At 41.0% G+C, this 22540-nt stretch overlaps 2 protein-coding genes across 24 annotated transcripts in view; one reads left to right on the top strand and one right to left on the bottom strand.

The window, feature by feature from the left end:
• Nucleotides 1–17823, top strand: part of PISD (phosphatidylserine decarboxylase) — a 45177-nt gene extending 27354 nt beyond the window's left edge. For 6 of the 14 annotated variants that reach the window (XM_075167386.1, XM_075167392.1, XM_075167384.1 and 3 more), the window contains 2 exons: nt 1380–1540; nt 1851–3515. In XM_075167386.1, the coding sequence (XP_075023487.1) occupies nt 1380–1540; nt 1851–2075 (386 nt within the window). In that variant the 3' untranslated portion in view covers nt 2076–3515. Of the gene's footprint in view, nt 1–1379; nt 1541–1850; nt 3516–6444; nt 15838–16041 lie in introns of those variants that run through there. The other 8 variants (XM_075167396.1, XM_075167395.1, XM_075167391.1 and 5 more) reach the window with 7 other exon arrangements.
• Nucleotides 4718–22540, bottom strand: part of SFI1 (SFI1 centrin binding protein) — a 32866-nt gene continuing 15043 nt past the window's right edge. For 8 of the 10 annotated variants that reach the window (XM_075167366.1, XM_075167367.1, XM_075167364.1 and 5 more), the window contains 19 exons: nt 22186–22278; nt 21705–21802; nt 17974–18055; nt 16926–17104; nt 16605–16680; nt 15726–15821; nt 15214–15290; nt 14444–14546; nt 13841–13937; nt 12989–13149; nt 12488–12562; nt 12118–12192; nt 11572–11748; nt 10586–10827; nt 8082–8343; nt 7237–7378; nt 6321–6444; nt 5517–5619; nt 4718–4957 (listed from right to left, as the gene is read on the bottom strand). In XM_075167366.1, the coding sequence (XP_075023467.1) occupies nt 4850–4957; nt 5517–5619; nt 6321–6444; nt 7237–7378; nt 8082–8343; nt 10586–10827; nt 11572–11748; nt 12118–12192; nt 12488–12562; nt 12989–13149; nt 13841–13937; nt 14444–14546; nt 15214–15290; nt 15726–15821; nt 16605–16680; nt 16926–17104; nt 17974–18055; nt 21705–21802; nt 22186–22278 (2370 nt within the window). In that variant the 3' untranslated portion in view covers nt 4718–4849. Of the gene's footprint in view, nt 4958–5516; nt 5620–6320; nt 6445–6503; nt 6590–7236; nt 7379–8081; nt 8344–10585; nt 10828–11571; nt 11749–12117; nt 12193–12487; nt 12563–12988; nt 13150–13840; nt 13938–14443; nt 14547–15213; nt 15291–15725; nt 15822–16604; nt 16681–16925; nt 17105–17973; nt 18056–21704; nt 21803–22185; nt 22279–22540 lie in introns of those variants that run through there. The other 2 variants (XM_075167370.1, XM_075167371.1) reach the window with 2 other exon arrangements.

Genomic DNA, 22540 nt, shown 5'->3' with positions numbered 1-22540 from the left:
GACCTTCTCTTTGCAGATCATCATACTCTAGTTCAGCAGATAACAAAAATGTTTTACTACTTGGTATCTAGCAAAAACCTACGTACTTGGATTTGGTTTCAAACACCATGAGAGAGAGACAGTGACCTGCTACAACGTTTGAAAAATCTGTCAAGTTCCAGATTGAGGCTAGGCCTTGATTGAAACAAAGGAGTATTAGTGAAATGCAGCAAAGCAGAGATGTATTTTATAGCTAAAAATGTGTGTAGTGAATATACCTTACTAAATTACTTTAAGGACTATGTAGGGATTTAAATCTTTGAGGTTTTTCTGTAATAAACTTTTTTTTTTAAACTGATTCACATTATTAGTAATTCCTGGTCAGCTCTAGCTAGATAGCTACTTGGTTTTCAGCCACAGTCTCAGTAATCACTTATATGCATTTACCAAAGAGAACTGGAAGGGGCTGCTCTCGTGCACTGGATAGTTAACCAGTGAAACCTGTTCCTAAGCTGTAAAAAGTTTCTTTAGCTTCCTTTCAGTAGCCTGTAGCCTTTCGTTAGATGGATCTTATGTGCTTATTAGAAGGCTTCTTTCAATTCTATCTATCAGGGCTGAGACTAGGGACTAGCTCTGCCTTTGTCCTTATCCTGATCTCTCTTAAGGGCGTATCAGATGACAACAGTTGCCATTTGCGAATTCATAGATGACACTAGTGTGAAGTTGGTTGGTTACATCTTTGGTAGAGGAATAGCATCAGATAGTGTGGAAATGAGTCCCTGCCACCTCAGTTTGGTGATAGAGGAGTAGGTATGACTGATGCTAGAACAGGCTTCAACAATGGCAGATATTTTGACAGGGACTCCCACCCCAGATTTTGCTCCCTGCTTTAATGGCAGGCTTTCACTGTCTGGAAATGCAGTCAAGGTGAAGCTGTAGATGGGAATAAGTGAAAGCTGAGAGAAAAGAGGCGGGGGGGCGGTACCAGGCAGCCTGAAAAGAACCATTTCCAGGTATGAAAATTTAAACCCTTTGCTCTTTAACAGAGAGAACTGTAGATGGTGCACCAGATTGCATTCAAGCCTTACAATGAAGGATGAGCATGGTCTTTAGCTTCCCTGTGACTCTGCTAGGAAGAATGCAAAGTAATATGAGCCCTGCCCAAGAGTGTTGATCTTTCTGGACAGAAAACTAAAGATTATATCTTTCTCTGACCCCTTTGTTTTTACTACAGTCTCGTCTTTCATTCGTTCTGCCTAGCATTTGCCTCTCTTCCTACAAATAAGTGACAGAATTGTGTAGTAGATCAGCTGCAGTTATACTAAAAATACCATTTAGATGGCATTACAATACTGCTACAAACCTGACAACTTAACTTGAATATTTTCTCACTATTTCAGGCTCTCTGATGTCTGTGAATCCTGGAGTTGCTCGCTGGATAAAGGAACTGTTCTGCCACAATGAACGGGTTGTCCTTACAGGTGACTGGAAACATGGCTTTTTCTCTTTAACAGCTGTAGGCGCAACAAATGTGGGCTCTATCCGCATCTACTTTGATCAGGTGAGCAAGATAGTAGGCAGCTTTCTGGTTTTGATGGTTGAGATTGGTACAGTATAATAAAAGAAAATTACAAAAAAAAATTTTAAAAACTCTTATTACCCTAAAATTAAGGTGTTTCACAATACTGATGTTCTAAAACTGATTTAAAGGGAGTCATCTCCAGTATAGACTATTTTTTTAATATTCCTATTGCACTTTCAATTTGTAAGTTCCTGCATTGGAAATGCCTGGATATCCACAGTCTACACCTGTGCTAATGAATACGGAGTACTGAAATCCTTAAATAACAGTTTCTTCCTTCTCTGTACAGGACTTGCATACCAACAGTCCATGTTACTCTAAAGGTTCCTACAATGACTTCAGCTTCATATCCAACAACAACAAGGAGGGAATCCCCATGAGGAAAGGGGAACATTTAGGGGAATTTAACTTAGGCTCTACGATCGTACTAATCTTTGAGGCACCCAAGGACTTCAAATTCCACCTCAAAGCCGGACAGAAAATCCGCTTTGGAGAAGCACTGGGCTCTCTATAGAAACTCTCTCAGCAAGAAGGTTTTCTATACAAAGGGACTCTTATCACACCACTGAGTGTTTCACTTAACCAGTATGTATCACTCAGCAGGACGTGGGTGAGGAAAACAGAAGATGTCATTGCTCTGTTAAACTTGAGAGTATTTGGTCTCTATTTACATGCTGCTGAATGCAGAGAGAGACTTGAATGACCACATATATGTATCAGGTACTGCTGCCTTTAAAGATGTTGACCATGGAGGTTTCTGTCCCACCCTGTGCCTGTAGTCTTTCATGTTCTCCCCTCAATGTGCCACAGGATAATTATGTTCTTAGAATCTGTAAGTCCCTTTTAAGCCTTCCTAGGCTGTGCTGGTGCAATGGGGAAAGTGGAGGTAGAGATTAGCTGTATTTAAAGGGACATTGACAGGCTGAGTCAGACTTTGTACCTTGTATCTGCAACATCTGTTTTTCAGACCTTGAGTAAAGAATGTGTTCTCATATTTATTTCATTCTGACACTCCGCTGAAGTTGTTATATAAAGGCAGCCTGTGAATGCATAGAGCACCGAACAGTTGATTGGCTAGTATGGCTTCACAGTCTAAACTAAGCAAAATGTACAACAGACAGCATCAGTACATTAAATTACACTCATCCAGGTTTTCTACTGTTAGACAACTTTAATTCTTTTACCTGACATTGTCCCTTTAAAAATGGACTTTGCACTGTATTTTAAACCTGAAAACACTGTGTCTACATTCCATATATGAAACTGGTCATTTCAGGATTTCCTTTAAAAAAAAAAAAAAAGCAGACAAAGCTGTGTGTCCTGTTCCTAACCATGGTTTTATTTTGCAATTCCAGGCCTTAAAGATTTTGTTTGTATGAGAGACAGTTACTTCATCTCTTGGGGTTAGAAGACATAGGGGATGTTTTTCTTCTGCGATGCAGTGAGAGGGCAGCCAAAATACTGTACTTTCTGCTAACTGTCTTCATTGTTGTATTGTCACTAAATTCTTGAAGAATTAATTTTTCTACTTACAGAACAGTTTCAGATACTTCAGGACCAATTTTTATTGCACGGAGTGAAATGCCCTATGCACTGACTGTGTATAAAAATATTATGGATCTTTGAAGCAATCCCAGGTTGCCTCCCAGGTGCCAACCTGGCCATCCTATAATGGACTGGCAACAACTTAATCTTACCTAAAATACAAAATACCCCCACACCTGCTCTGACTTCTGCCCTCATACTTGATGCTAGGAATGCGCTGGGGGCTGAAAGCTCTATGCTGAAGCAAAACTTTAGAGCCTCTTTGTAACTTCATGTCAAGAAGAGTTAACACCTTGGATCTGTTGAACATGGCACTGACAGAAACTGGTGCCAAAGAGAAGAAGAGGAATTGAGTTTTAAAGCAATGTATCAATTGTTTTTAGAGAATAAACTGTTTCAAGTTCAGGCACTCAAGTGGACATGCATATGAATCCTGCCTTTCTGCTCTCTGAAAGATTTCTCATACTACTTCCTTGCTTGAGCCTTGGGTGTTTTATCTGCTACTTCAAGGAGATGGTAGGCTTTGACCAGTTCTGATTTCCTAAAGAAAAACTTATCTTCTTTGTATGCATTGCAGAAAATAGAATATAATTTTGTTGTACAAATGTCCAGTTTGCCAAGTCCCGTATGCTTAGCTTGTCATCAGGAAAGATGGGATGATAAAATGCCTCTAAGTAACATAGTCCAGCCATGACTCGGATGATGGTGGCTGTTTGGGTGACAAGCAGGAGAAAATTCATTTGGCTCCGAGAGTCAATGTTTCCTCACTTTACGTAGGGAGGAGTTTGAAAGCTTGAAGTGGCTCTCAGCCACCTATCGTGTTGAACTTCTTGGCATTAGTAAGTTTACTCCTGCAGCAGTATATTACCATATACAGGTTATAGAAATGTATACTTTTTTAAATCATTGAGAGTGAGAAAAGACCACGGCAAACATCAACCTGAAGCGGATAAAGCTATGACTAGCCTTTTGACTAAACTTTCAACATCATGTTAGCAGCAGAAAGCAAATTTGTTCCCGTGGATGAGAGAAAAGACAACTGAATCTTTTGCCCCTTTTCCACTGGGGCCTATGGCATCCAGACACAGCCAAAGCAACTTTAAGCTTTAATTTCAGCCACAGTATCTGAAGGTTACTGTTAGCCTAGTAATGGAGGACAGGTTACCTGATGTTTGCTTGATTAGAAAACTAAGGAGGAGGAGAGGATTCAGCATGCTTGTGGACGTTTTTGTGATGGTCTTAATACTGTGCAGAACTAGCTGATTAACAAACATTACTTGTTATGCAGTGGTCAGCAATGAGCCCTGGAAGTGAAAGCCAAGTTTCTAGAGGGTACTGATGATGCTGTGAATTTCTCCTGCATGGAGAATCCATTTAATTCTTCAACTGTATCAGTAGCACAGTATTTTTGTATGTCAAAGTGTATGACTTACTGACAATAACTCATTTAATTGCAAACATTTTGAAATAAAGAGTCTTATCAGTGTTGCTTATCTTTCTGAAATATCAGGGTAACCTAAACTAGGTATTGTAGAGTGCAGCGTGAGGTATGTTTAGCTCCTGTTTGGTTTGGTTTTTAACCAGCTGTAGTAACAAAATAAAACAAGCAAAAATATTTATGTTAATTTATAAAATAAAAATGCCATACATAGACTAAGAGAATTTATACATCTCTTCTATCCTCCTCGGCTATGAAAGGGGCAAAAAGTCCTACCCGCGAGCTGGAAAATTGGTTCTGATGCATTATATATCCAGAGCAATCTGGATATCACGCAGGCGGGCAACCAGGTTCTGCACATGATGTCTCTCTTTTAGTTGTGCTTTGGTGAGAGCGTTGATCCTCACCTGCAACTGAAAGTGAAGACAATTGCGTAAGTTGTTTGTACCGCAAGATAGCATTTAGTCTTTTTGACAGAGGAAGAGTGAATGAGCTCTAGCAGCCTTTACAGTATCCCACTTAAGAACCATTAAGTGACAGGATTGTGTCACTCAGGAACAGCCAAGTACTGGCTAGCTTTAGAGGTAACTGTGCAGTACCCACACACCTGGCTGTATGAACTTGGGGACTGAGAGCAATGCAGATGCAGTCATTGTAGTGTAGCTACACTGTCCTGATAAATCGCAGAAAAAGATTTGAGACCGAATCTACTAAAGCCTACTATGTAGCTTGGAAATAGCCCTAGAAAGGTCTGTTGGAGCTGGAGTTACATTTTTGAACAAATAGGAAGATGCGTCTACACAGTAGTCTGTACTACTCAATGGCCCACTTCTGGTTACAAGTTTCCCTTCTCTTGGCATTTTAATAACAGCTTACTATACAATTCCTCACAACTACCATCAGCCTTTAGGCTAAGTGCATAGCATAGTGATAATCACTTCAGTTACTTCAATTTGTTTGCTATTTACGCACCTGATGTAATTCTTCCTGAACTCCTTGTACACCATCTTGGTCCTCTGGTTGCATGCTCATTTCTAGCCACTTCTGTAGAATCTGCGCCTGCTGCTGACAGGACCTGATAAAATGGATTAGAAGGATTCTTATCCCAATTAGGAGCTCAACAGTCTAAGCCAACTTAGACCTGAAATTGATACTTGCAGTAAAACCCAATTTTTTTGTCTCAAACCAGTGAATGATAGACATCTTTAAAATAAGGAAAAAAAAAAAAGTAAGTATGCTGGAAAGGATGCTTTCTGTCTGAAAGCTGTTGTCTTCATTTCCTACTCCTAGTTCCTGACTTTTTCCTTTCCTGACAGTTGCATCTGCTCCAAGCCCCATTTTTTTTAAGCTTTTTTGTAAATGTCATCTTGTTCTAGTAGAGAAGTTGTCAAACCCCAGCCATATTTTTTTAATTGACAGTTGAAAAAGTTAAGTCTTCACTCCTCATGATAAAAGAACTAAGTTTCAGCTGCTCTGCCAAGTTCAGTTGCACTGCCTTCAGATTACACCCAATGATACCTTTGTCATGCTTTATCCAATAGCTGCCAAAGGTATAATAAAACCACTTGCTGACTACAAAAGAAGTTGTGCATGTACCCTCTCCCACCTGGAGTGAAGTCTTAAAAGGAGAAAATAAAAACCTCTAGAACTTTTCTCTGTTTCATTCACAGTTCTGCTGTGAACAGACTGGTTATTTTCAAAGTAGATACATATAAAAAATGCAATATTGAGTTGACAGCATGAAGAAAGGCTGGCTAAAGGGGCTTTGCGACATACTTGAGTTCTTGTTTCCTGCTGAAGTAGTACTGCATTTGCTGTTGAATGTGTTGTAGATCAACTTCCAGCTTTCTCTGTAACACCATTTCTTCTCTGGAACTGTGCTCCCTTTCTTCCCCTTCAGCTGAATGGAAGATACAAGGCACAAGCAATGGAAGTAGAACAGACTTACGCTGTTTCTTCTTATTAAGGAAAGTCAGGTTAGTAGACAGGAAACGTGGAACCCTACCGGGTCCTTTTCACACATTTTGTCACCCTGTGACATGTACCTATTCACGCAAAAGATCAGGTACAGTGAGAGGGCAGGAGTCCTGACAGCATTACAAGCTCTCAAGACTCAGTTTAAACATACAAAAAAAGATAAGAAATGCTCTAGTGAATGGTTTAGTACTACAAATGCTATTTTGGCCTATTCATGATTTAGTGGTTTACATCTACTCTAGAAGTAAGCGAGCAGTTAGTCTAGTCCCATGGAACACAAATTTCACACCCTTATGTCATTAAAAACACCATATTGAGAGGTGCTCAGACACCATCCATCTCCTTTACAACCATACTGTAAGTATGGGGAAAACTTAGAGACCCTTACTGGGTGAATTCTTGCCTCCTGAGGCGAGTTCTGCTATACATTTAGCCTTGCGTACATGAATGCCTGAGCACTTGAGCACATTCTTGCTAAAAGAAGCTGACCCCTAGCAGTTCCCATCCTTCAATCCCTAGAACAGGGCTTTAGTCCCCTGATTTAGCAGAGTCCATAAAACTGTATTCCCATCCCGAAAAGGAATGGCTGATATTCTTTACCTCCTGGTGCAGGCACACAAGACTGCCTTGTCTCCCTCACATTTTGTGGAGTTGACTTGCAGTCTTCCATATATCGGAGGAGGACAACTGCTACAGTTTAGATCTGAGTACCTACCTGCAGTTTGGTGATTCCATTTTCCTGAGTATTCAGGTGACAGCAAATGTGGCTGCAAGTTTGGTCGCAACTTCTCCACAGAGCCCTGTTGAGAGTCTTGGGAATGGGCTCCTTTGTGACCACTCACAGGCTGACCGCCTCTCTACAAGGTCAGAATGATACTGGTTTTTTCCTTGAAGGGTTCTCTTGAGTAAGCCCTACAAGGAGGATGCACCTGACCTACTAAGCCCTACTCCCACTCAGACATCCCCCATAGCCACTGAGCCACTCTCATAAAATACCACAGAAGCAGCATTGCTTAAGAAATGGGCTCTTTCATTTCTAGCACGAAGGTATTTCATCAAGATTAACACCTCCCATTCTGTGTGGAACAAAGGAGTTTGAAATGCAAGAACTTACTCACAGGTGAAGTGAATTTCAATTTTTGAGTGTCTCAGCCATAGCCACTGCTACTAAACTGAGTTACTCCTAAATCCCTGTAATCTGCTTCGCAAACTAACTGCTCTGAACTCTTTGAAGGAGCAGCACTCTCAAGTCAATTGCTAGGAAAAGCATCCTGCTAGGAAGGACACAAGACCAGGAAAAAAGGCATGAATTACAGTACAACACACAAGTAGACTGGTCAGCTAGTGAAATACTGCTTCAGACTGGTGGTTAACAGTTCTTGGGCATTCAGAGCCAGTTAATTTGGTCAGCTTTTAAGACGATAGCTGGAACAAGAAAAGAATAGTTCAACAACCAGATGGGCAATCCAGGGGAGCCACGAAAAAAAACAGCAGTAAGCAGCATGCATGTTGACAGTAGCCCAGTAAGCACACTAGTTTCTCCTTCAGCAATACACTCACCCTTTCTGCTCCAGCTTTCATTTGGGGCATGAAAAATGAAGGAGACCATAGCTCTGGCCTCTGAGCAGCACGGCACACATCATGTGTCCACAGTGGTACAGACGGGAGAGCAGCATGTGAGAGAGAGGGATAGGAATGACTGATATTGCCCATTTGACATAGTCGTTCACGGGTACCTTCTTCTATTTGAGGTGTTTGCGTTAAGTTCCCAGTCTGCGCAGAACATCTGTTCACAGATGTTTGCTGAAAGGGTGCCTCTGATCTGTAAAGGAAGAAGGATGAGGTCCCTGTACATTGCAACCAGTTGATTTTGTCCTTTGCAGTCAGTGCAAAAAAAGGGAGAATCTTGTTATTCCCTTGCATACAGCTTTCCAGTTAGTTTACTATGCAGGGGAAACACCAATTTAAAAAAAAAAAAGGGAGAAAAACACCACAATGGTTTAAAAACAAACAAACAAACAAACAAAAAAAGCAGCAAAGCAGATAAGGTTTCCATTACTGCTACCTGCCCTGCTCCAAATCCTTCATGTTAATCCAGGATGAAACGATTTCTTTAGAGCTGTGAATTCAACCCATTAACAAAATCCTGTCTTATTTTGGTTTGGGGACAAGAGAAAGAGAGGAGCAGAAGCAACAATCTCAGATAGGTTTTAACAGGAAATTGATAGATGTTTCCCTTCTCTAAAGCTAATTACAGAACAGTTTCACAAAAAAGTTCAGTCTAAACATCTGCTTAAAAGCAATTTCAGCTTATATAGCAAGAGCAGTTTCAGCTCCCTCACTTTCAGGGCTAAGAAGTGATACCATAACTAAAACAAGTGCAGAACACTCAAGACAGTGAAACAACTGCTTAGTTGAACAATTTCAGCAGCATAGACCTTTTGAGGAAAATAAAAATTAAAAAGTAGCTCCTTTTAGAGCAGCAACATTGATTCAGCCAAGACAGAGAGAAATACTCAGTTCTAGCTCTGCATTACCAGAATCATTAATGATTCATTCCCCAGTAGGTTAGTTAAATCCAGACCCAAACTTGCTGTGGAACACATATGATCTATGAGCCAAAAAGCATCCTGCACAACTCAAACTTCTGAGTTCATGTGGCAAGACTGACAGAAAAGAAAACTTTACTATTAACTAAGCCCATTAATTTGGAAATAAGTGATGTGCCTTATCTTTCACTCAAAATCTCTCACTAATGAAACAAAGGCCTTGGTTGCTATTTAATTAACTTGAAAGTTCTATTATTATTGTCTGCTTAATATAAAAAAAATGGAAGTTTTTAAGGTCACCATGGCCTTTTGATAGTATAGAGCAATGCACAGTCCCATAATTACTGAATATTCTGGTTTATGAAGGTAAGGGGTTTGAGGGGATAAGCATAGCATAAGGCCCACTGAAAGTCACTCTTTTTCTTTACTTTTAAAAATAAATTTTCTACCTAGTAAAAGGAGGTCCCAGCAGTTCCTTGCATTCTAGAAATTTCAGAAGGAAGTCAGGCCTCTGTGGTGGTAACCTTGCTCTTGAATAGCATTTTGGAAAAGAACAAAAAGAACCAATAATGCCCCAGATTCATGATTATTTTAAATTGGCGTAAGCTGGCATTGCAGCTAAAGAAACAGTCCTATTCTGTCATTCATCCCTGCTCTGCAACATTCCCCTTGCATGCAATAATAATTTTTAAAGATTAAATTTCAACCTGTATTAATGTCGCAATCTGGTTCACCGTATGAATGATTGTGCCAACATGAGGAGTAGTGGAAGGAACTGAACAAGGCAGAACTACTTCTTTTGGCAGCGTATGCTAGCTTAAAGGAATGTGAAGCCACCACCTTACTTCCCTGTAAGGCTTCTGTCCTGGACTGAGAAGCTTCATGGAAGATTCTTCCTTGCAATTGCCCCATGATCAGTAAGAATTTTTTAAGGAATATTTTCCCCAAGGGAAAGAAAGGGGCAAGAAGAAAGTTCAGTTTCTACAACCGCCAGGATCTTGATGTTTATCATTTCATCAGACCCTATATATGACTTCAGTGAAAAAAGAAGAGCTTCAGTGACAGCTCTAGGTTACCTGGGCAAGATAAGCTCTCATGATGGTAAAAGTCCCATCACATACACAGAGAAACATTTGAAAGATGTAACTGTTCCTACAACAAATGACCAATGCTCCGTGAATTCACAGTTGTATATTGAGAAACGCATAGTGGAAAGTATATAGCTAAGCTGATTCTATCCGTCATTGTTATGTAAGTATGAAGTCACAAATGATGCATGCATTATGCAGTGGCTCTTGTATAACTCTGCAACGCCAGCTGCACAATGCAGGGTCAGAGAAAGAGTTAAGACTGCATGGAACTAACAGTCATCAGTGTGAAAACTTGGAAATACAAAAATGAGAGAGACACAGATAGACTACATATATGCAGAGAAAGACAGACAGACTGACTACATATATGCAAAACTACATATGTGCCAGAGAAACACAGGAGGGACTAGAACTTTACACTCACAGATCACTGAGAATTGAGTGCCCATCAGCAAGGTGAAAGGGTAGATGACTGCATTTTGAAGGCCATGGCTCTTCCTCTGCTGAATGTCCTCTTGTCTCAGGGCTAACATCAGGCATTTTAAATGTCACTTGCTTCTTCAGAGGTGCCAGAAAAGAACAAGGCTTATTTAATTTCTCAGAGAGCGCCTTCTGTTTCCACAGCATGGCACAGCGATACACTGACTGGTGAAGGTTATAGGCTGCCTGCCAACACAAAGAATAGTAGAGCATTTGATGGCTGAGAGTAGGAAGCAACAGCATGCCACTCAGGGAGAACACCACAGAAAGGAACTGAGATTTCTGATGACCTCACAGCCATACCAGCTCTCTAAGCTAAATTAGCAGGTCCATGTGGTAACTTCTGGGTAAAGAGAATTAGCTGGGTACTTCTGTAATGAGGCAGGCTGCACATTAGCAAACGGAACAACTAGCGTCTTGAAAACCTAGAAAACAGCTGGGAAAGTTGCCCAGGAGCAGGAAGAGAGCAATCAATACAGGCATCCCTATCTTCCTTTCCACACACAGGGCTGGGCTGATACTCAAAGGCAGGAGTGACACTAGCCCATATTTGAAGGTGTAAGTGGTGCTAAAGCTAAGACAGGATTAGATGCAGCCTCTAATTCTTCATTCTAGCACAGAATTTAAACCCAGACCCTACCCACAGGCAAAGGTTTCATCCAGCTATACTGTCTACGGTAGGAATTGGCCAGTTTTGACATAGCTTCATTAAGAAACATTTAGCAACACAAGTCTGAAGTGCTCTAGTCTCAGCTGAATGAAAGGACGGGGTGTTTTGCTTTGAACCACAGGCAAAAGTGTATGTCAGATCCAAACAAGAGCCGAGATGTAGGGCTCCAGGATACATACATACACACAAACACACACACACAGAGCAGATCAGAGCAGACCAGTCCTGGATGTATCTGAGCGATCATTTGTCTCTTTTACCTTCAGCTGGCGCTGGGCTTGGAGCTGTCCCCCCAGCTGTTTCATGCCAACGGTGTATCTGAACACTGGAGTTACACCTTCTCTCAGAACAGTAGTGTGGTAAACTCCTGAGGCTTTTTCAACACGATCTTTCTTCTGCTGTTGCCCCTTGGCAAATCTGACCCAAGCATCAAATACCTACAACATGAACAGCAGATAGCTGCGAGTGTTACAAAGACAAGTTCCAGGCCAGGGACTCCCCCTGCAGACAGCAACACTTTCCCTTCCACTGGATAGCAATAGGCAGAGCTACAGCAACAGTGCGACACTACCACAAGGACAAAGGAACAGGGATTTAAGTCAGCTGAGGCTGGATGGGGAAAACGTGCAAATTTTTTAATCTGATAAAAGGATTTAGGGACAGTTTTCCAGCATCCTAAAATAACATATAGCACCCCAAACATGAAAAGATATTCAGTGTGCACTCTGCTGATTGCAGTCAAATCTGCACATGATCTGCACATCTGTAAATTCACTTGTCTGCCCCTGACTCCCACACACCCTTACCTTCCTCTGCAATGAAAGGGACCAATGCCACAACGCTTGCACTGTCTTCCGCTTTTCCCATCGCTGCTGCAACAGCTATCAAGGGAAAAAAAATTGCACAGCAACCATGTTAGGAGTTTACATATCCCATACCAGAAACACTAGCCAAACAAAGCATCAACCAAACAGGAAGTGCTGGTGGAGCCATAGCAGAATAACCTACTCGGTTCACCCAGTATATAGCAAGGTGTCTCTTGTGCTAGTGGAACAAAAAACCCAGAACATGTTTAAATAAATTTTTGTGGTCCTCATGTGTAAACGGAATATGAAGGAGAAGAAGGGATAAGGATCAGCCGGGAGCTAGATACCTACCCAGAAGACAATTCCTTACCTGTGTCTTCCAGCAAGAGAAGGAAGCAGAGCAAAGTCTATGAGTCATTAGCTGATCTCCCTGTCTCTGCAGTAGCTGTAAGGCAACCAAAACAGTGAGTCACTTGTAGACAAACCCCACTTATCTGAGCCAAATGCTACTAGAGCAGAACAGGTACCAAACAGCCTTTGTCACCTTCCATTGAGGCCACCCTCAATATTTAAGTGCCCTAGAGTGTAACCCCATTTTCAAATATCTATGAGCCCAGCAAGGATTTCATTAACAGTAAATGATCCCACACATGGCAAACCCAGCTTGTCATCTCTTGTTAAGTCTATTAGTTCTATAAAAGCTTCTTCAGGCAAGACACAGGCACATTCCTTCCTCCTCAATGCACAAGGCTGTCATGTTCCTCCTCAGCCAAGACTATCATTTCCTTCACCAGGGGACACGACCTGCTCCTCCACACCCACACCTTCCCATCCTGGGTCACCGGCTGGGGAGGTTGCTGATCCTTCTCACCATTTTCCCAAGGCATTGCTGATGATATTTCTTCCATCTCACCAGGTACTTCTGGAGTAGGTGCTGCTGGTGGTGCTGTACTGCCCTATGCTGCTGACACCTCAGCATCAGAGACTCCCTGGTTAATTCCTTCCAGTGAAGAAACAGGGTCTGTAAATGCACTGTTAGGAGAAGATAAATTAACTAATGTACCAAAAGGAGACTATTAATCGCAGAGAGTATCAAGTGATCAGCTACTCTTCCAGATTGTTTTAGTTATACTTAACACTAACAACATTCAGCACTGACAGTACTCAGCACTACGAAGAAGGATCATTGAAACACTTCAGGTAACGGACAGTGAACCATGATTTGCAAGTCCTCCCTGCTGCCATCGACATCCTTTATAATCTTTAGGAAATTATTTGCCCTCTTTGTGCTTCACAGTCCTCATGTCAAGAACATGGCTGGTACCATGAAAATGCTTGCAGAGTTTGAGGGCCTTTCTATATTAATTAGAGAAAGACTGAAGCAGTAATTGACAAGATTACTTGCAGTGCCCTCAAAACAGAGACGTCTGAGCTTCTCAAAATTATTAATGCAAAATTCCTTTGAGGAAGGAAGTGTTAACCATCCCTTATATAGACAAGGAATGAATAGAGGAGGAAAAGTCACACGAAGAAGCCTTCAACAGATCACTGGAGTCCCAAGTCACTTCCCATTCTATGGGGACGTCCTTCGTAGGCTTAATAGACCATCCAGTCATTTCATCTCTACAGATGACACAAAAGACTGGCCTACTAAGCCATGTCTTTTAAGGATCATAAACAGATAGCTAAGTCTCTTGAGAGTTTAAGATCTCCATCAGCTCACCTATATCCAAATGTTTTCTGGCCTCCATCACAGCTGTCATCTTCTGCTGACGGTAATACAATTGTAGTGAGGCAGTGTATCTCCACTGTAGCAACACCTAAAGATATAATGCAAACAAGAGACAGGATACAGACTGACACTGCAATGTTCTTTGGAAGGAGAAGCAACGTACTCCACATTGCTGGCACCATAACCACCTCCATCTCATTTTTCACATAAGCCTCAGCAAGACACTGCAAATTTTCTACAAATTAAATCCAGCAGTATTTCAGAGGGTCCCCCTGGCATTTTTCAAGGCACTCTCCTGTCCCTCCATCCACCCACCGCCGCCCCCCAAGGTAATACTACTATGCTGTATCATACTACTGGTTTTCCCTTCCTTCTAGGAAATGGGGAGAAAGAAAGAAAGAGGAAAAAACATGAGCTCACTCAGAGACAACAGTTTCAGAGATGCATGTAAAAATAAGATAAGACTCACACTTTTTACACCTTTCTTAGTAGTGGCTCCTAGATGAAGTTTTTGGTCCTTTCAGTTGCATTACCTGACCTCTACCTGAACTAGCATCTGTACTTAGAACTTGGTATCGGCTATACAGGCCCTACCTTTGACAGGATCGCTCTCCTGTAGTGCTCATTTGCCCGAGTAGTTGCCTTAGCATCATGTATAAGAGCAAGGGCATTTTCTCTCCACATACACAGAAGCTGTCTGAAGGCGAAATCAATAAAAAAATTAAAAACCAAACAAAAACCATTAAGAATGATTCTCACTTATTAATTTGGTACCTTCCCACTCACAGGGGAACCAAAACCAACTGCCTCTATAAACTCAGTCTTGCAAATCAACTTCTGCCCCTTCAGGTCTCTGCTGAAGAGCAGGCAGTGCAAAAAACAGAACACACCCTTAAATCTAGCATCTTAAGCTGAGTCAATTAGGCTCTGCAAGTGACTCAAGTTCCATAGCACGAAAAACAAGTGAGGTAGTTAAAATTAAAGCAACTACAACCAATACAAAGTGATATTATCTTTAATCGCTCTCGTCACTATAATGCAAGACAGCCTCTACCTCTTCAGTCTGCTTTAATATCATAGCAGTCAGAATCCATGCACTGCAGGGAATGATACAGTTTTCTGTCTGCTGTCTCTCACGGGACTAAACACAGATAAAAAAGAGTTAAAGCAAAACAGATGGCAATCCAGGAAGAGGTTGACTTTTTTTAGCTAGATGACCTGCACAGAAATAGCAATGCACAGCAGAGTCAATTCCCAGCACTGAACACTCAAAAATTTACAATGGTGGCAGTGAAAGAAAAAGAGTAATTTGACTGCAGTGCAGTCACTTCTCTCTCACGCTGCACAAGGAAACATAGGCTTACCGCAGCAGTAGTCTAGTGTGCTGTTTCTCCTTTTCAGCTACTTGGTATAGAATGCACTGTATGTTGTGTTGGTAACTCTGCAAGAAAAGCAGTGAGAAGTAAAATTTTCCTCAACTGCCAACATCTCTGAGGAAAGAAGACACCTGGAAACTCTTAGTAGCAGCTTAGTAGAATATTAGCGGCAGTAGAGTATGGGGGAAAAAAAAAAAAAAGTTACAGCCACTGAAGTCAAATGCTGTTTTTCCAAGACGAATAGTCATTACACATTAGTTAAGGCTAGTGTGTAAGGCTATTATATACCCTTCACCAAAGCCACAAGCTTACGTTGGTTCTTTCTCTCAACAAAGCAATGCTAGAGCTTATACAACTCTATCTACAATAGCCTCCATTCTGCCTTGCACACTTGGTGTGTAAGTGCCTAGAGTGAAACAGCGTGGCAGCTCTTCAGTTCTCACTGAAACACTTAAACACACGCAGACAAGTCCCACAGAGGAAAGGACATTCCCTCCTACCTTCCAGGCTGCCAAGGTCTTGCCCAGTAACGTGTGCCGATAGCGTATGTCTGCTTGCACCAACTTCCTCCATTTCTCACGCTGATGTCCCACATACTGCAGGGGGGAAGAGGGGGAAAAAAAAAAAAAGATATGTACACATGATAGAGGGAAAACAGGCAGTGGTAGAGAGCAGAGGGAAAAGGACCATTCCCAGCCTCTGGGGAAACATCAGTCCTTTATTTTGCTATAATAGGTTCTCACTCAAACTGACTCTGCACTCTGCTATTCCTCCAAAAGGCCTAGTTGAGGCTTTTTTTTTCTCTGCCCTTTTTAGGAATCCTCTTGAAGATGGATGCAATTCACTCAAGCTAAGAGTTTTGGACCAATAGACTAGCATCAACTCCAAAATTTCTCATAGATTCTCAAGACAAGCTGCAAGGCACATTTGGTACCTCACATCATGGTAAGGAAAAGGTCCAGCATAAAAGTGAAGTGCCATCTGATAGGGCCTGCCATGACCTGTACACAACTACAGACCATACACCATGGCCTTGCTGCAAACTTCTAACTTAAGTAAAGTTTTGAGAAGGACATACACAGTACTGGCGAGGGATAACTTCATCACACTAACTCTGGTTACATTCCCAGATAAATCTGCTAAAGTATAGCCCCATTCTCACTATACCTGGGACAAGTGAACAAGAAGTTGAAGAACTCCCCCTCCTCCCTACACAATTCTTGTTCCACCCACACTGAACTGGTTTTATTCACCTCGAAAGGGAGGAGAGCTTAGGAATGACTAGTGTTTAAAATAAACAATTTAATTTCTAGCCATATGGGTACAAGCAATCTGAACAAAAAGGATTGAAGCTCTTCCCCATCTGTTAACTCTCTCACCTCCCTCCACTTGTTCCAAGTCTGCTGCAGACACTTTGAATAGTGAAATCTTAAGGCTTGTGTCTCCTTGAGCCTCCTATAGGAAAAATAATTTAATTATTTCTCCTACAGAGCAATCCATGTTACTGAACCCCTCTAGCACAGGCATGAGTCCACACTTGCTATTTTCAGTAAGTCATTTACTCAGTGAAAGACAAACCAGCAGATTCTAAAACACAAATAAAGAGTCAGAGTCATTGTGAATTAAATGCTGCTTTGTCAAAAGTAGACTACCACAGGGCCAATCCAAGTAATACTCCCTTTTAAAAAAAAACTTTTTACTCTGTTTTTCTCTCCTGAGTATTTTGCTTCCACAGACAGAAAGCCTTTAGCAGCAGCACGTTACTGTAGTGATCTCTTGCAAGAACCAAGCCCTTTTGCTCTTCCAAACGGGCAGCTGTTCTTCTACGCCAGAAGCACCAGAAACAATGCAATAGTTGCCTTTCAAAATGAAGTACAGCCTATAATGGAAAGAAGGTGGCAATGAATTCATGACACAGGCCAGTTACAAACAACAGAAGACATGCACAGAACTGTCCAATGTTTGTTTTCCTCTTCTCATGTTGAACAGCAATGGACACATGTCAAAGCCCTTTTGCTGCGAGTTTATGTGAATGTGTTCTACAAGTACCTATATGCATGTGAATGGAGAAACTGTTATCAGAAAACAGCAGGCCAAAGAGAAAAATACAAGCTGATAAATAGCACGTGAAAGACTCCCAAGAACTGATAAGCTCCAGAAACCAGTCCTGTTGAATTCGCAAGAACTGATAATCTCAGAACACCAAGAGTCAGCCATATCTGCACAAGGCCACCCACACACACTACCATCAACTATGAGTTGTGTAACTCAGACCACATAAAAGAAGGCAGTGGCTGCTATATATAAAGGCTGTAAGATTATATATACATCTAAGGAAATGAAGGACTCCCTAAAGGACTTTTGGACACCTACCAAGAAGCAACTAGTTTGTCACTACAACCCTGCACTTTATAAATAGGTTGAGGTTGGCTCTTTATTACTATTATTGTTTCAACCAGGTAACTACGAAACAGAGTGTGAAAGAGAGAGCACACACATATTTACCGGGTGAGGGAATAAGCAAATGAACTGTGTGAATAGTTATCCTCCAATAATAACAGCTTGATTCTATTATTAATAAACAATGTGATTAGTAAATATTGGTCCCCTGACTTGATCCTCCCACCAGGGAAAAGGGAATTTACAACACCCAAGTCCATCTCATGCTAACTGATGTTCACAGACAGTGATTAAGAAATGATCCCCTCTTAATTCCTAAGCAAGGCCAGGTAGAAGAGTTACATTTACCCTCTTCTCCCCCATTTGGTATTCTTGCTGCTTGCACGCCTTCAGCAACCACGTGTCAAATACCTGTCTCATCAACACCCTCCTGCAAGCAAAAAGGGAGAATGTTAGCGCAGGAGAGAAATCTTACCCAGAGTACATGAGACAAGATTAATGAATTTTCTGAAGTTATTAGAACTCCCTGCTTTCATTCAGATCACTCAAAAGATTGTTCAGACTTCTGACCAAATAATTTATTTTATTTACAAACACACACAGAGAAAAAAATTATATAATAACCTTTTATTTCTTCTCCACTGTAAATATAGCCCATTCCCTCCTCCCTTGGAAATATTTTGAAAATTCTACCCTACTTTTTTATTTTAGAGCAACAACAAAAAAACCCAAACAAACAAACCAAAAAAACCAAACATTGTAACAGGTCTTGAAAAAAGTTATAACAACAAATAATAAAGAGCAGCGTGGTCTGATCTCAACACTGAAGGGATTCTACCAAAGCTTTCCTTTATGAACAAGGTCAGGTTAGTTGCCCTCATTATCAAAGCTTCTTTCTCTCTAGGTGAAGATAATACTTGCTAGTCTGCCTCTTCCCCGGGAAAGGAGTCAAGAGTCATTATCAAATAGTATCCCAAAAATGCAGTTAATATATATTTGTGATTGAGGACTATACACCTCTCACACAGAGCAAGCATATGGTAGAAGCATCCTAGTCCAGAAGTCTGAGCTACAGCCTAGTGGAAACAGCACCCAGTTCAAACTACATCAGTTATTTCCATAACTCAGTCATGTGGGCATACTAATTAGACTGTCAGCAAGTCCCAGGTCTTCTCTAGTCTGAAGAGGCCTAAAAGATATTTTGGATTCTTACCAGATAATTTTTAGTAGGTAGCTGTTACAGCTCATTACAAGCTATAGGTTGGTAAACAACATGAGTTAAGTCTTCCTGGAGGGTACTCGTAGTTGTCAGCAAGAGTCTGATCTGTAGACAATCACAAGTCTCAGCTGATTGCTCTTCTGGGGTATCTCCTAGGTCCTACCACCAGACACAGCAGTCGGGGCACTGACTTGTGAGACAGCATGTATGTGCATCAGAGACCAACAGGGAAGCTGAGTTCTGGCAAGCTGCCATGAAAGTTTTACTTAGGTCTGGTTGGAAAGCAGCCCCGGACCTCTGACCAAAGAACATACTTACAATTTTTTCTTTTGTGTTCAGGAAATAGGACTTCATTTATACTCTTTCCAAAGAGAAAAGATTGCACACAAAAACATTCCTGACCCATGGAATCAAGGTATGGCTACAGAAACAACAAGAGCCTTCAAACTATCTGTTCATCCCTTCCCTGGTGAGAGAGGCATAAGTTACATTGCAGCAATTGCATACTCCAATTCATCCTCACTAAGCTTAACCTCCTGAGTCTTTGAGCCTTTTCTCTCTCCTTGTCTCCAGAGGGTAAGCTAATGCACCACAGCTGCACACTCACACCAGTTGGAAAAACTCTTAATTGCTTGCAGAAATGCAGCTGCCCTCATTACTCAGCCTGCCCTCCAAACCTATTTGTGCATCTCCCAAAAAGCAAGCCAATATCCAAGGCAAAACAGACTTTCTGCAGCTTGCTTTCCAACTGTGAAGCCAGGCTTCTGATGACAGAAAGGTATGAGTCTAGAACACGGGGCGTGACCATTCTCTGCCAATGAAAGGTGCGAGGTCCCAAGTCTACTAGGAAAGAAGATGCAATGTTAAGAAACATTTTTTTCTTCTCAACTTACACAGGGAAAAGTGTCCCAGGAAGGGACTCATTGTAAGAGCACATTTCCAAACATACTCTTTCCCAAGGAAAGCAAACTTTTTTTTTGTCAGTATTCTAATAGGGAAAATAGGTTTTAATAGCATCATAAATCATAACTCTACCTGAAGAGTTGGCACTGAATCCATGGGTAAGAACACAAGCCCAGGCAAAGCCTTTAAGACATCTCAAAAAAGGCAAATACTCTTTTTTTTTTTTCCTCTCTCAATCAGTATTTCCCCCACCCTCTGATTTCCACAATGAACAAGTATACACTCTTGTAACTCCTGTGCATGTCTGTGCCTCCATAATATGGCAGTAAGAGTAGTTAGTAAGATACATCATTACTCTGAGACAAAGGCTAGTGGTTGAATTTCAAGAGGTGATGAGAACTCACAGCATCCATTTACTTTAATAGAAAATAGAAATGCCAAGCACCTCTAAACAAGAAAGATTCCCAGTAATTTCACTCAATTTCACATTGCAAACTTAAATTAGAGTAACTCCAGCAGTTGATTTATTTTGCTGAGACTGCAGTTGTGAAACATAACCAGTATCATCATTCTGAGTCTAGTTTCTTTTCCTATGAGTTCCACACTGGTCTTGGAGCCAAAATTAAAGCTTACAGGCACATCATGTTCGTTTCATTTTGAATCCAACTGCACATACTGCAACTGACTGTAAGATAGGTAACCAGAGTAATATTTCTTATTTCTTCAGTGACCTCTGATCAAAACCAAAGTGATCCTGATGCCAGGCCATCAAGCAATGTGAGAGATATGTGCAATAATTATGCCCTGAAAATAAAACAAGAATCAACTCTAACTCAGTACCAAGTATATCAGTCACTCTTGAAGTATTAGCCTCTCTTAATCAAGAAAATTTTAATTTGGGAGGATTAAAAGAAATGAGATAGAAATTTTACTGAGTGGAAGACACTGATTAGGCCACAAGGTAGTTCTCTGAGCTGTAGTAAAATCAAGTATCTTTTTGAACGCAGGCTGTGCTAAGCTGATAAAGAACATCACACATAAGCTTGCATAGCAGAATGAAGCTTCTCTTCCTTCCCTTATTACCCTGCATCTAATTTAAACCAAGCAACTCTATGTGGCTCATTGCAGTAATATACTAACATGGTGACGTCTCAACAGGTTTCATTTGTTTGAGAGCAACACCATAATATTGTGGTTGAAGTGTTTTCAGTTTCAACTCTAGTCCCAGGATCTGAGCACTGTAGAGTACAGCATGCTGTACTGAGTAGCACAGACCTGTCTTGTAGAGGTCTCATTCTCTCCTGCTAAGCTTCACCCAAATATCAGGAAAGTTATATGGCAACAACGTTTAGAGTATTTGCACATCCTGCAATTTTGGAACCAACTGAAAGCAGCATTAAGAACCATTGGTTCCATCTGTTCTAAGACAGAGGAAGTATAAGAATCAAATATATACCCTTTCAACTTCATCATAACAAACGTACTCCCCACCAAACTCCATAGGTCAAATTTTAAAGCCTTCTGGCTGCTTTGTTAATGTTGACTTATTCCTAGGACTAAATAAATCTAGCTTCTACAAAAAAGCCTTACCTTCACTCTTAGAGTACCTCTAGCAACAGAGGTAGCATACATGAGCCATCAACTCCCCCCGCTCCTCCTCAGATTAAAGCAGCAGCAAGCGTTTTGAGTTTTGTCCATGCTCATGCTGCAACCTACTGCTCTTACCAGTAAAATGTCCAGCTCTTAAATCTAAACAAGTCTCAGAGCTAGGCTTAATCAATCTCCCTCTCACATTTCACAGAGAAGCAGGAGATGTAAATTGTCCATTACTCATAGAAAATATAAGAGCAATTGGCATCAGAATGGTCATGATACCCCAAAGGTATCACCAGATTTTAAAAGAAAACCAAAGGCCCACAAATCCCACATTTGTACAAATTAATGTTTCTCTGCATACCTATAACGGGCATGAGCCACTGATGTTAAGGCCTGCTGCTGTTCTTCCTCCTTCTCTTCCATGCGGGACTTCCAACAGTTCCAGAACTTCTGCAGCACCTGAAACAAAACAACAAAGACATGAAAAAACATAGATATCAAGGGAGGAGAAGAATGCAAAGAAAGAAATTATTGAATGTCCCACTGAAACTACATGCTGCAATAGTTGCCTTCTGCACTGCTGCATATACCAAACTTGTTTCATAACCTGCTATGAATTTTTCTGGTGAAAGTCACCATAAACATAGGAAAACAGAAAACTAAAATAACGTATCTATGACTGACGGTTGACTTACACAGGAGATTTTCTGTGGCTATTAGTATTTAGGAACAAAGCCACTGATTTAATAAAAAAGTATTTTGTATTTTGTAGGTGAAAGTGGAAGCCAATAGGACAGCTCAAGAAAAACTAACATAAGAACAAAAAAAAAATTCAGACTCACTGTAAGTTGATGCTGACTGTATGACAGATTTTTTCTCATTTGCTGAAGATGAGTGTTCATGACATTCTGCCAAAGACCCTTAAACCCAAGTTTCTGTAACAACAAGGAATGTATACAAATTTCATGTAATCCAAATCAGCAAGCACTGGTAAGCTTAGAACTGGCTGCTCCTTACATACAATCTATGTTTGATGCTACTTCTTGCAATAACTAAGATTTATGAACTTGTCACCAAACTCATGCATCAATTTCCTCTCACAAACTGTCACTTCTCCAGCTAAACTAAAATTCCCTTCCCCTTTCCCAGGGTTTTATTGTGAGACATCTAACACCTTATTCAGCTATCAACACCACT

The sequence above is a fragment of the Calonectris borealis genome, chromosome 18 (genome assembly GCF_964195595.1).
Source record: "Calonectris borealis chromosome 18, bCalBor7.hap1.2, whole genome shotgun sequence".
Classification (NCBI taxonomy): domain Eukaryota; kingdom Metazoa; phylum Chordata; class Aves; order Procellariiformes; family Procellariidae; genus Calonectris; species Calonectris borealis.
This window is presented reverse-complemented; position numbering and strand designations above follow the sequence as displayed.